Source organism: Dufourea novaeangliae, unplaced genomic scaffold, assembly GCF_001272555.1.
Source record: "Dufourea novaeangliae isolate 0120121106 unplaced genomic scaffold, ASM127255v1 scaffold228, whole genome shotgun sequence".
In the NCBI taxonomy this organism is placed as follows: Eukaryota; Metazoa; Arthropoda; class Insecta; order Hymenoptera; family Halictidae; genus Dufourea; species Dufourea novaeangliae.
Window position 1 is genome coordinate 3,809,447 of NW_015374150.1, and position 13,426 is coordinate 3,822,872.

General features: G+C 38.7%; 1 protein-coding gene across 1 annotated transcript; it reads right to left on the bottom strand.

Annotated features, from left to right (window-relative positions):
* Positions 1-3,625: 3,625 nt before the first annotated feature.
* LOC107191769 lies at positions 3,626-5,978 on the bottom strand. Its single transcript, XM_015580871.1, has 2 exons — positions 5,921-5,978; positions 3,626-3,813 (listed from the first exon to the last, which is right to left on the bottom strand). The coding sequence occupies exons 1-2, from the start codon at positions 5,976-5,978 to the stop codon at positions 3,668-3,670; spliced, it is 204 nt and encodes a 67-aa protein (XP_015436357.1). The 3' UTR covers positions 3,626-3,667.
* Positions 5,979-13,426: the final 7,448 nt, after the last annotated feature.

The window sequence follows — 13,426 nt, forward strand, 5'->3', positions numbered from 1 at the left end:
TCGTCTGGATCACTTTAAAAAAAAAAAAAAAAGAGACCTCAAGATCCATGGGGGACTACTTCCAAAATTGTTTGGAGTAATGTTGCGGGTAGAACTGGGACAGTTGTCGAAATATTTAAAATTCTTTTGTTACACGAACGAGCGTTAAGCTGCGTCTACACTATATATCATAACACGTTACATTTACGCAAAGTTATAAAACTAGCCTTTTGCCATTTGATTTCACGAAAATAGTACATATTTATAGCTTCGAGTGTATTAAGCGACTGAGGAAGGTGTCCTGGAACGTCCTGTCTAGGATTAGGCTGGTTCTCCATTAGGCTTGTTAGGAGAACAGAAAGAAAAATGTTACCCAGATAGCACACGAGGCTCAATGACGCTTTGAAGACGGCTTAAAGGCACCTTGGGCCTTAAATAGCCGTAAAATGGGCGTCTTGAAGGCGTCATGTGCTATCTGGGTATACAACGTGTTGTACATCAAGTTACATGTTATCCATCAAGTGTGACGCCCTTACTAATAATAAGATACGAAATGTTATACAAACTTGTTACAGGTTTGTTGAAAAGGTATTATTACGTTGTATAGCAAAGTCGAATAATAATTTGTTATACATAACACTCTTTTATTATACAGTGTAGACGCAACTTTACGTTGCGACTAGTCTCGGATGACCTGGATCATAAAGAAAGCTTCGAGATCGCATCTTTCTTTGTACTCTTTGCAATAGGGTATTACCCATTAGTAGCGTGTCCTCGTTTGCGTGAAAAAGTTCAGTGTCTCTGGTGTAATCATTCTTCCATTCCGAACACGGTAACAATTTCACACAGTCACTTCGATACATAATTAAACGAGACATTATACCAAGAGGTTAACAAACAATCCCAGATATCACATGACGCCTAACGACGCCTTAATTACGCCTCAAAGACGGCGTAAAGGCGGCCTTAGACCTGAAACAGACGTAAAATCGACGTCTTCAAGGTGTAATGTGCTATTTGGGATGTGTTTTACGATCGTCTTCAACAAGTTTCTAGGATTATCTTCACCGAGGACACACACAGTGGCGGTCAAAAGAATGTTTAATATTAGAATTTTTATACAAATCTATTAATCTATATCGACTTAGAATCATCGTTTTCACGCGAGTGATTAGTTGAAGAAAGCATTTATATTTGGTTGTCGATAGAAAATGTAATAAAGACGAAGATAGAATAGTAGAATTAATAAATCTATTGAAACTATCGAAACTATGTTTAATATTTCGTAACGAATAATGGAATCACCAACATTAAGTTGCGTTTAAACCCGTGTTTACCGAATGTTGTTCGTCGTTCGAAACGTTCCGATGACCACCGGCTGTGTTCAATTAATCGAGCAGAATTGGCCTCTCTGCGCCTTTGACGATAAGCAAAACACGCGATCACAAATTAGTCGTTCGTTAGCCAAAGTGATTAACTCCAGAAAATTTGCATCTACAATTTATTTAACATACAAAAAGTGAAGCGCCAATCAAGTGCCTACGTCTACTAAAAGGCGATAAAAATTCGAAAAAAAAAAAAAATGGAGTTACTCACTTTGTCCTGTGAACGGTCCAAGTATCAATTTTATAAATCGAGCAGTAAATTTCGCTCGATCGATCGAACATGTTAATCGAACTAGTACTTTCATGTTGCTTATATCTATCAACATTTTTTGTTTCAATTGTCGCGAGAAATCTCGAGGTTACAGGGTGGGGCAGATCAATTGTGCCTCGAATTCTTTCGACCGTATATTTTTCCACATTATTTTGAGTATCATTTCTTTTTCCACGCTTGAAATACGAAAACAAAATAATTCTTTATTTGAAATTGCTATTATTTCAAATGAATCGATAATATTTTTATTTTCAAATAACAATATTAACACGTTGAATGCCGTGGGGGTCACCGGTGACCCTCGCTCTAGGGAGTATACTCTCCGATATTATTAATATTGGACCATAAATCGATAAACTTCTAGAAACTAAATGCCAAAAGTATGATAACATAGTTGACTTTAATAATTTTATATAACATTTTATTCTTCTACACTCTGTCTAACGAAAATTTCACTTCGACGCTGTGGCTGAAATTTACGAAAATCCTGCGGCATTCAACGTGTTAAAAATAAAGTTCCGAAATCAATTATTTTAAATAGTTATTTCTTATGTTCATTGAAATTTACCCAGGTCTGCGCGGCCATTTTGAAACGAGCTCGTCGCCGTCATCGGTAAAAACGGAGCAGTCGCGGGAAAATCGACGCGTGTGTTCCGCGTGTATTGCTGTTTGGCAGAGAAACTCGGTGATAAATCCGACTGTCGCACGGTTTGCCAAAAAGGTTTGTTTAAAAATTGACAGCGACTTGGAAGAGCATCAGCAACAGAGTTCTCTCGTCTGTACCGAACGAACTGTTTCTTTCGATCGTTTCGGGGTCTCTTTCTTCGAGTTGTCCTGTCTCGTATGTGTGCGTAACAGCTAATACTACAGCTAGAGGAGCTTTCGATCGAAGGAAGGTGTCTTTTCCTGTTTCCGAACCCGTCGACGTTATGATTCGACGTGTTTTACGCGGGACCAATGAGAAACCTCGAACCATACGAGGGATTTCTCGATTATCCGGAGAGGAGGGTCGTATTGTTCGACGTATCAAGAAAATATACAGATTCATTTATTCTTTTTTCGCTCACAGACAGAATTCAGTCGAGATATTTCTTGATTCAAGTTCGTATTGGGGGATGGAGTCGCGAGGAATGGAACAGCACGCACGTCCTTCTTGGATCTGAGGGTAAAAACACATGGAACGTTATTTATAGACCGCGGATTTTAATAATTTATAACATAAAGAACCATGTGAAGTGCAATAGAAGATAAAATTTCCATCGGGTTTGACATTTATATAATTATATAATTATAGACAATTAGATATATAATTATATCTGGGTATCCACTGAAAAATCACGCGAGTCTAGGAAGGTTAAAACAAACCGAAAACAAAGATTCACATTCTAAACATCCTTCCTACTATTCTCCTTTTATAAAAATGCCAGATGATGATTAAGAACAAGGACGAACATTCAACGATCCAAGAATCTGTTCCATTTCTCCCAAGACTCACCCAGTATAAAACGCTCCCGGAACACCTCTCCCGGTGTCACGATTCTCCCACGTGACTATCTCAGGTTCACCAAGTTATTTCGCGTCGATATTTACACGGGGGCGATAAATCAACTCCGTGTTCGGTGCATCGGAGAACGGTCGTCTCGGAGGCGATAATTCTCTCTCGAGTACGAAAATCCCGTCTCGTTCCCGTACGATCCGCGTGAGCTCGCGATCTGCGGTAGAATAGAGGTTGACGGGAACGGGACAGGAGGGATGGGTTTTCGGGCGGGAAGGGGGAGGGGTCGATTTTTCGTTCGCCTCTGAAACGGAGCGTCATTAGTCACCAAATGGAGGGGGGAGGGGCGGGATGATGGGAGGGGAAGGGGGAAGAGGATGGAAGGCGGAGGGAGGGGTGGGGAGATGGTTTTCGACGCGGTTAGACGGTGATGTAGTACGCCCTAGGCTTGCCCCTCGATGTAGTCGGGCTGAAGAACACGCTCGGCGTCGGGGGCGTGAAGGGCCATGAGGCCCACGTGGGCGGGGTCAGCGTGCGTCAGGACGTGTAGTAGCCCTCGTGACGTTTACGACACTTCTCGCGGGCGATGTAGCATAGAGCTATGGTGATCAATACCACGATCGTGATCCCCATACCGATGCTTATCCAGATGATCTCCTCGTTTATGCCGCTGTAGCCTTTGCCTGAAAGTATGCTGAATTTATTTTTGTAAACGTGATGGTGCACTCGGCGGCGATTCATGATCAGGCTCGGGATCATTTATGGCCCGTGGAATGATCAGGTTTTGGTGGTGGAGAATTATCGATAGTAATATTGATAACACTGTTCAACAGCCATCTGGACTTCAGTAGCCGTTTTAAGAAACAAACGATTTTTAGTCGGCACCCTTAGTTTTCGAGAAATTTGATTTTGAAGAAAATGCAAATTTACAACTTCGAACATTTCCTGTGGTTAGACAGTAATAGTTATTCGGTCGATTGTTGCGTCAAATTATTCTATAAACTATCTCAAATGAAATGGGATATGTTAGCTAAATGATCTAGATCGATTCATCCTCAGTGGAACGAAAGTAATGATTCCCTGAAACATTCTTTCAATTTTTCTGGATCAATTCACCCTCAGTGGAAGAAAGTTAATAGTATCGTGAATTATTCTTTAGACGAAGGCTAGTCGAGTCCCTGCTTGTCGTCTGATCTGCATTCAAGAAAGAACCTGGACTGATCGTTCCGTGGACCATAAAGATAGCCCCACCATTAACTTATCGAATAAACGTTTCACCGACATCGACGTCGCCCGACATTATGTGTTTGGGGACATTCGAATATGTCCATGAATCAGTATCAATACATTAAATTGTGGGCGAAACGTTTTTTGGTAAGTTAAAGTGGACCCTATAAAGATCGGGTTTGGGTGATGTCGGTAGACGAGACAACAATATGGTCGTAAAATCGACTGGAAGCTAAAAATTATCGTGTCTGGACGACGCGAGGGTGACGGAATTGACCAGAAATTTGGGGTATGATAGCTTGTACGGAGTTTTTCGTGGCGGGAATCACGTTTACTTGGCTGACTGTTATCAAGGGTGTCCCAAGTAACGCGAACACTTTCAATATCTCACTTGTTTTTAGAGTTACAAAAAAAAAAAATGCGAGGGGAAAGTATTATTTAGTTGGAAACAGTAAATACAATCAAGGTCATTGATGTTTTTTTTTTTAAATGGAACTTCATATTTTTATCAGCTTGACGTAATAGTTAAGGTCAAAACCAATCCAATGAGTTATAGTATTGTGACCTTTACATGATCTTGAGTACGAAAACTCGACAAATGGTAAAGAAGTAGATTTAAATAATAAAGCAACTACGATAATTATTTCGGAAAATCATAAATCTGATATTTACGGTGCTCACGTTAGGTGGAACACATTGTATACCAAGTCGCTTAAGGGGATCGTTTACTATATTTGTTCCAGGGAGAGTATATACATTGGGTTCTTTCAGGTGTCTGGTTAGGGTGGCTGAGCCAACTTTCGGTTCTGGTATTAATTTCACACTAGAAGGGAAACTCTGGAATCCTTTGAGATTCTCGAATCTTAAACCGTTGAGGTTTCTCTGTTCAGACTGGCGAATTTGAGGAGGGGAAAACTTAAACTTGTGGTTTCGTTGGATTTATCGACGAAGGCAATTACGAATCTAATTTCGTTATATTACATACGTGATAAAATTTCATAAATAATACAAGTTCGAGACGATCCAACGGGACCATGTTATTTTATTATCCGATTTCCGTAGAATCGTTTAATTGTTACACGTATTTCAATATCGAAACGTGCATCCGGTTGCTATCGTAAATATGCAGGATATGGAGAAAATTTCGTGGACGGTGTTCAATAAATTGCGATGTGTACAACGGGCACACGTAATAACAATGGCTCACAAATTTGTTCACAGACTGCCAGATTGTTCAGAACAATTATTCTGAAAATGATGGTGATAAGGCTGGAAGCTAAAAAGGATAAATAAGCAGAGATTATGTAGAAATGAGTAAATATTTACAATAAAGGAGCCCCCTCCGATTTCGATGATTTTTTAATATGGTATCAATAGCCTGCGGATTTTATGCATTTATAGAATACTCGATCATATAAAATTCATAGTAAAAAAGTTAATATCAAAAAAATGTTAATATCCTAATTTAGCAGTACCGATAAGTAAATGAATTATTGTAAATATTTATCTAAAAATGTTTACAAGTGATGGTTTTTTATAGAATAATATTCTTGTTTACATTACCATTGTAATGGGAACTGTAAATCCCGACTTTTCCAGCGACCCTTCCACCCACCGGCATCTGTTGTTCCGCGCCTCGCCTTGGCACCTGGAAAGATCCAGTTTTTCTTTTTAATTACTGACACAAAAGCGACAACAAATTGAACATCGCTTTGATAAGGTTTCCTTTGGAAAAAAACAATATACGTATATATTTCCGTGGAGAAAAATGGTCCAACGCCTACGAGACAATCGTTGACGTGGAAATTCAATATCGTTTGTGAACGGTAACAAAAAAGGAGTACAAATTATTTCTCGGCTTTTGTGTGTATTCATTTGAAAGGTACAATTCGCGACCTCTGGGACTGTGAATACAATTTCGTATTGACAGAAGGAATAAGAAATATAAATAAGGGCATAGAGATATGTAAAAGAAGTACAACGAAAACTGTATCGACAAGAGAAGTAGTAAAAATATATAAAGGTATGGAAATTTGTAAAATAATATAACGGAAGCTCATAATTAAAATTAAAAATCTAACGAATAATACTGTCAAGTATAACAAACAAGTTTCAGTAGCATAATTAAATATACATTAGGCAGAATTATGTTACATTCATGGGAGTATCCACTACGTTAATTATTTAGCTTGTTCTACTGCAATTAATCGATAGTACATTTCACTTTTAATTGTATATTATAATCAATGTGGAACAATAACAATATTAACGAAATAATTACACATGTAAAACCGAAAAAATGCAGTTATTAATGTTATGTGCCAGTGTTACATGAATTGATGAGGTTTTCAATTGCTACTTTAATCACAGAGCTACTGATTCATTTAATTACGTAACACGATCTGTGTTCCTTCCCTTACGGTTGACCTTACGGTTGACCTTCAGGTCGGAGGACGAAGAGGATCTGTGTGTATAACCGTGGATACGATGGTCAGTGTGTGGGTAGGAGAAGATTGATGAAGGACTGGAAGAAGTTTGGTTTTTTCCACCAACCTGGACAGACAGTCTTCCTCCGAAGGTTAGGAGAATTTTGGAACAAGGTTGTCGAGGTACCGTTTCCTTCCAAGCTGGTAAATCCGAGCTGGCACGGAGCTCCTTCACAGTAAATGCATGATAGGGAGCGAGGGGAGGCGACCATCTATCGAGACTGATCACCGAGCAAAAGTGGCGATTGCGAGAACAAGTACACCGATTTACCTGGATGGTCAAAGTGTCTCGGAATTCTCGCTCTGATGTGTTCACCAGACTTTGTTCATAAAAAGTCTGTCTTTTTATATAAAAATTTACACAGTCTTTTATACAGTTCCTGGCCAAAAAATTGGGGTCGACCATAATTTTACAAATTAATAATAATTTTTATTATCTGGTAAAATACTTACATATGTATATTACCTACATACGTGTTAATAATTTATATATTATTGTATGTAATATCTTATTATTTTATAGTGTGCATAGGAAATCAGGTTATTGACTGCAGTATACCCATTTACATCGTTTAACGATATTCAGTTCCCGATAAAATGAGTCTATTTAAATTCCCGCGTTATCTGCGCACGTGTACACTTCTGCATCGCCGATAAGCGTCGTTCTAATCCCGGCGACCTCCAGGACGCCTAAAACCCTTCTTGATTTTACACGAAACGGCGTACAGAAGGTCTGAGAGGCGTGCAACGCTCGCCGAGACGCAAATTTATTCCGCGAGTAAGCTGTTTAATTCAAAGTTTAACGCGGTAGGTATACGCTAACGCGGACCAATTTTCCAGACAAAGAAGGAAGGGGAGGAGATAAAGGTGAACGCGTGTATGCGGAGCACGAGTCGATTCAACGGCATACAACGCTTCGGGGGGTTTATTTGCGCGTGGAACCGAAGTATTCCTCCGTGTACCGCCATTCTGCAGCGACAAATAATTAAACCTGCAAGATTTCGATTCTCCGATTTAAATTAGATACGAGCAGAGTAATCCTTCGGTTTTAATTACTTTCACCTGGATTCGGAGTTCGACCGACTTTCGAAGAATTATAAATAACTCGAAATTTTTATTTCGAAAGGATGAAAGCTTTTTTTTAAGTCGATGGAGTACAGTTATTTTTCGTGTCTTTTGAAGCATGAGACAATTATTTAGGGCTGAAGTATTTGTTTTACGTCGTGGGGGATTTATTCGGTGAAGGGTTTAAGCTCTTTGAAATTAATATCGTGAAATAATGAACCGTGTATTTTTAAATTGCTCCATATATATATCCCAAGGAGTATTTTTCAACGATTTATCGATAACGAAGTTTATATTTATTTCGTCGAAAAGAAGCACGCGAACCGATACACAACACGAATAATGGGTTTTAAGGTCTACGCATTTTCGGTGGCTGGTTCACGCGTACAATCGATACCAGTCTCAAGATTTATTGGCATCGCGTGTTAGTATTGGTGTGCTTACCGTGGTATAGAAGTATCGGTTGCCTATGAGTAATGTCACCCTCGAGGTTGAGTTTTACTTGAAAATAACGACACGTTTTTATATTTCTTATTTCAAGAATCCATCATAACACGAAATGAAAAATAATAAACGAATTACTATAATTCTAGATAAGGTAAACGCACCAATGAATGAACACTTAAGAGATCTTGTAACTATTAAAGTCGAACTTTAAATGATAACAATATTAATAAATATTTGACACATGAAAATTAGATCTTTTAATATCTATAGTTTTACTCGTCAATTTAGGTCACTTAGATTAGTCAGTGTCAAGTTTAATAACAGTCCAGTGATAGAACCTCATCTTTCATGCAATTTTCTCTGACCTTTAGACATTCCATTTTCACATACTTTCACATCTCTGGTATATTAGAGTATTCATTACCGGCTATAATCGTCCCCGACACGTGCATTAAATTAAATCCCGCCCATATAAAAATCCATTCGAACCGTAATCCCCATTCCGTCATCAAGGACAAATTTTACGAACACGCGGAAAAATCACCAGATTCATATCTTTCGTTCTATAAGAACCGAGCACAAGACTTCCACGAATTCTCTCTCGTCAATCGTTCGATATCCAATCATCATTCAGATACGATAAGGGTTGCAACCTCAGAATCCAATTAGACCTTCACCTGTGATCCGGCACATTTTTCGATCGAAGACCGCTTCCTCTCTACCTGGTCAGTGATAAATGGCAAGAGATGAGATCGATCGTCTCGTCTCGTCTGTAAGAGACATGAATACGTCTTAATTTTATTTTTAATATAAAAAGAATAATATTAGGTGTACCCATAAGTAGTCCATTTATTTCTTCTAATTGTGAGGCGATATATATTAAATGTAAAGTACCTGCTCAATTTTTCACTGACTAAAAATAGTGTCGGGTATTGGAAAATTATTATGAATGTAAATGTAACAGTATAGATCCTTGATTTCCCTAGAAACGAATACTGATTTCTTCAAGAAATAATGCATAACTTATGGGTGCATCTAATAATAACTATGGGGAGCTAGTTCGAGTCTATGACAAGAGAAAAACGACAGAACTCTTGAGGATACACAGTTTCTGTAGGAATAAGAAACAGAAATGACATTGCATTTTTGCTACGAAAGTGACACAACTCAAGGACAGTAGTTCCTCGAAGAGAACAAAGGACTGTCACAAATCATATTCCCACTGCGAACAGAAAAAGTGACAATTGTTCTCTGGAGCTAAAATATTACACTTTTGATGCTTGGTCGAATTTTTGCAGTATGCTTGCGATATGTACGTTCTTTTGCAATGGCCGGAACTTTTCTCACATTAGTAACAAATTAACATGTCTTGTCAGACGACGATGACTGAAATTCAAGCACTGTCAAATGACTAATTAACTGGTCCTGCCTTAGCGAAGGAGCATTTCCAAAGGACGAGTTAATTCGTCTTACCCAGTAAAGAAGCCTTTCCAAATGGCGAGTTAACTCGTCTTGCCCAACGAAAAACATTTCCAAATGACGAGTTAACTGGTCCTCATCATTTAACAGGTCAATTGAGGTCAGATTCTTTTTCTCCCACTCGTTCGTCTATCCGACAGACATATCTAACGTCCACTCGACCTACAAACAATGGTCCGTCATCGGTGTCTACGCTCGAACGGACGCAACAAGTTAGCATCCCCCTTGTTCCATCCACCATGGACGTATTCGCACGCGTCGCCGTTAGTCTTTCATTCGTTCGTCGTCGTAATTACGCGGGTATACTCGTCGGTAATATAGTCGAGCTCGAAGACTTTTGTTATTTTGTTATCGTGATTCTGCTGTCATTGTCGGAAGAACCAGTCGATATATCCTCACTAATAGAACACTCGACTTTAACGGAACGCAAGGTATCGTTGCTTACGATATGTAATTCGACGAGCCTGCAAAATTATGGGAGGAATTGCAAAATGGTTCAGGGGACCTGACGTTCCTCGCGCATTCCACGCTCGTCTTGGCAGACTTTCGGAATTTTGCCCGCATACTTCGCGCGGTAAAGGAACGGTGATAGAAATCTGCGATGGAAAGGGGCTCAGGGTGATTTTTGATACATTGGGTTGGCCAAAAAATAATTTCCTGTTTCTGCAGTAGATGATGATTTTTTCATTTCAATAGAAAGCACTGCTTCTAATTTATAAACTGTAGAAATGTTTTAAAAGTTGATACTTCGACGCATCGTTCGAAAAGAAAATCATTACGATTGCGTAAAATTTTCTTCAATTAACATTGTTTTTCGAAATCAGCGAGGAGATGTACTTTCGAGCAATTATGCTTTTTCTTATTTCCGTTTGGAAATCGTTTTTCGTTGTTTGTACCGTGTTTTTCTCTTTTTGGAAATAAACGTTTTAATAAGTTGCAAACGTTACAAATATTAAAAAGCAATGGAAAATAGTATGAAAAGAGTCTATTTTTGCTTGGAATTTTACATTTCATATAAAGTTCATTATTCGAAGAAATATATTTTCGTTTCAATAAAAATGCTTCGGTCTGTTTCGATGTAAATAAATTGTCGTTGCGTTATCGAACCGTTCGAATTGCAATTTCGACAATGTAACACACGTGATTGAAACCGAGATAAACGGGTTCGGTGGTCGCCTCGTTAAAACGCAATCGAATAGAATCGCGCACAATGCGAAAGATCGTCTGATTTCGTTTTGGGATTTCGTTTCGCGATTTCGTTCCGTTCGAACGGAATCGACTCCCACGCGAAACGAGTCAGCAGCCAGTGCGTGTTCGTTGGTGCTGGCGATATTTACGGATCCCGTAATTGGTTGATCAGAAAGTGAAATCGATAGGAATGGGACGCGGACAGATGTGAAAGTAGCGTTCATTCAATTAGGGGGCGGGCAAGTGTTTGAATATCATATCACGCGACGCATAATCGTGGTCGACCACAACGCGGTGAAGTTCAAATTAATGTAACAAACTGCGGGCAATGAAATTACTTATTCGATCACCGTCAATAAATTACGTCGTTATACGAATTTGGTTCGTTGGAAATAGTAAAGGAATTCTTAAGCTTCTTAAATCCTTTATTATAGAGGGTGAACCACGAAACGTGATCAGTAGAGATTACTCTGTTATTAGCAGTCCGATCGAAAATGTTTTTATCAGGTATACCATGGTTTCAAGAAAACTTTAACGCGATTATAGCAAATTTGTTGTCAACTCTCCTGACTGATAACCTGGCTACGCCCATGAACCTAACCGAACCTATGTTCTTATTTGTATTAAATGAGAAGAAGCAATTTTTTGTTAATTTATTTAACTAAAGTATTTATTTTACATTATAATTATATTTTTCCTAAGCGTATTAAAGAAAAGTATAACCTAGCCAAACCTATGGTTTATACAGGGTGTAACAAAAATGTTGGAATACCCGGAAATGGGAGACTCGTGAGGTGATTTGGAACAAGTTTGTCCTTAGAAAAAATATTATTCGAGGTTTCGTTAATATCCTGCTAACGAATCCAATTAAACATTTTCATTCTAAAAGCTTGACTTTTATTTTAAAAAACTATTAAGCTTACTCAGTAAAGAACGAAATACTACTGCCTGATTTTTCTTTCATAATTCGAAACTTTCTGCACAGGCCACGCTTATTTCACCAGATTTTCCGTTAATCCGTCATTTCTACGGAAAGCTCCAATTTAATATTCGACCGTCGACGCTCCGGAGGGAAGAAACGTTTTCTCGACGATTTGAGTCGCTGAAAAGTTTTCGAAGCGATGTGTCCACGACGATCTTAACTTTCGCTGTTTCCTCCTCCAGTCTAACGTCAAACTTTTCTGACTTTTTGTGGTTCTCGTGTTAACGCAATCGCGAACCTTTTGAAAGACAGCGCGCGGTCCCCGATTGTCAGTTGGTATTTATATCGGTAGCTGTGCTAGTTGGCAAAAAATTCCGACGATATAACCGGGGGTCACGTTCGAATACCCGATTCTCCCTGGTATTTCGTATGTACGGCCAATTAAAAGTTTTTCCGATAGTGCCCAGCACCGGATGATTCGGCGAAAGAGTTCTGGGATTTCGTGGCAGAAATAGATAACGCTCGGGTCGCCTCTGTCCATTGGGATTTCAATCCTCCTTTTGGGTTTTCTTTGGTGAAGAAATATCATTCGGAAACAGTGAGTTAACGATAGATTGTGGATCCTTATGCAAATATTGATCTTTAAAGGTTTACAGTCCCTGGTCATTAAATTACTCACAATTTTCGGCATTTTTCCTGTTTTTAGTAAAATTGAAAATAAAAATTAAAACTTCGTTAAATACTAAAGTACACGTATACTTCAATTTTTTCGTAATTAAATTTCTGTCAGCTCTTTCAATTTCACTGAAAACACGATAGATGTTGAAAATAGTGAGTGGTCCTAATTCAATGGCCAGGTGCCGTATTAGGTATTTAATTTCTTTTATGTGAAATATTCATCAGGTTGCTGTACGAATGAAAAATGTTTTCACTTCCTTTTTCGAAGAACACGTTTCAGACGCCTGTCTATGGGATTCTTCGTTTGAACAGCTGACTCTGAAAAATGTTTCACAGACGCCGTATTTCTCACTTAGAGCGAAATATTCGTTTCTTGAAAATTTAAATCAGCCCATCCTATCAGCGTTTCCGAGGAAATAAATTCCACGACTGTCAAACAGACTTGCCCCGTAAAGTGGCGGAGTACGTGTTGGTCTCAAGTCGATATCCATATACGCGTTCTACGCCTCTGTATGTATATCTTTTGTCTTTCCCGTTTTATATACCTCGCGGACCGTAAACACGTTTTATTGTATATCGACGGATATTTACACCCGTTGGAAATACGAAGAATACCAGTTTTTGTGGAAACTTTTTATGTTCTTTAATATTTTATACAGACTGTCTCGGGTCGAGTAGTACAACCGTGGCATGAGGTTATTCTACATGCAAAAATAAACGGAAAATATAGAGTAACATTTTTTCCTACGAACCAATTTGGTTCCGAGATATCCGAATTTGAAAGTCCGCTGGATATACGTGTGC

Excerpts from the sequence above, each read along its gene's own strand:
- LOC107191769 (XM_015580871.1), bottom strand. The coding sequence starts at position 5,978 with ATGCCGGTGGGTGGAAGGGTCGCTGGAAAAGTCGGGATTTACAGTTCC. Across the intron at positions 3,814-5,920 it reads TTACAGTTCCCATTACAATG|GCAAAGGCTACAGCGGCATA; the intron begins GTAATGTAAACA and ends GCATACTTTCAG.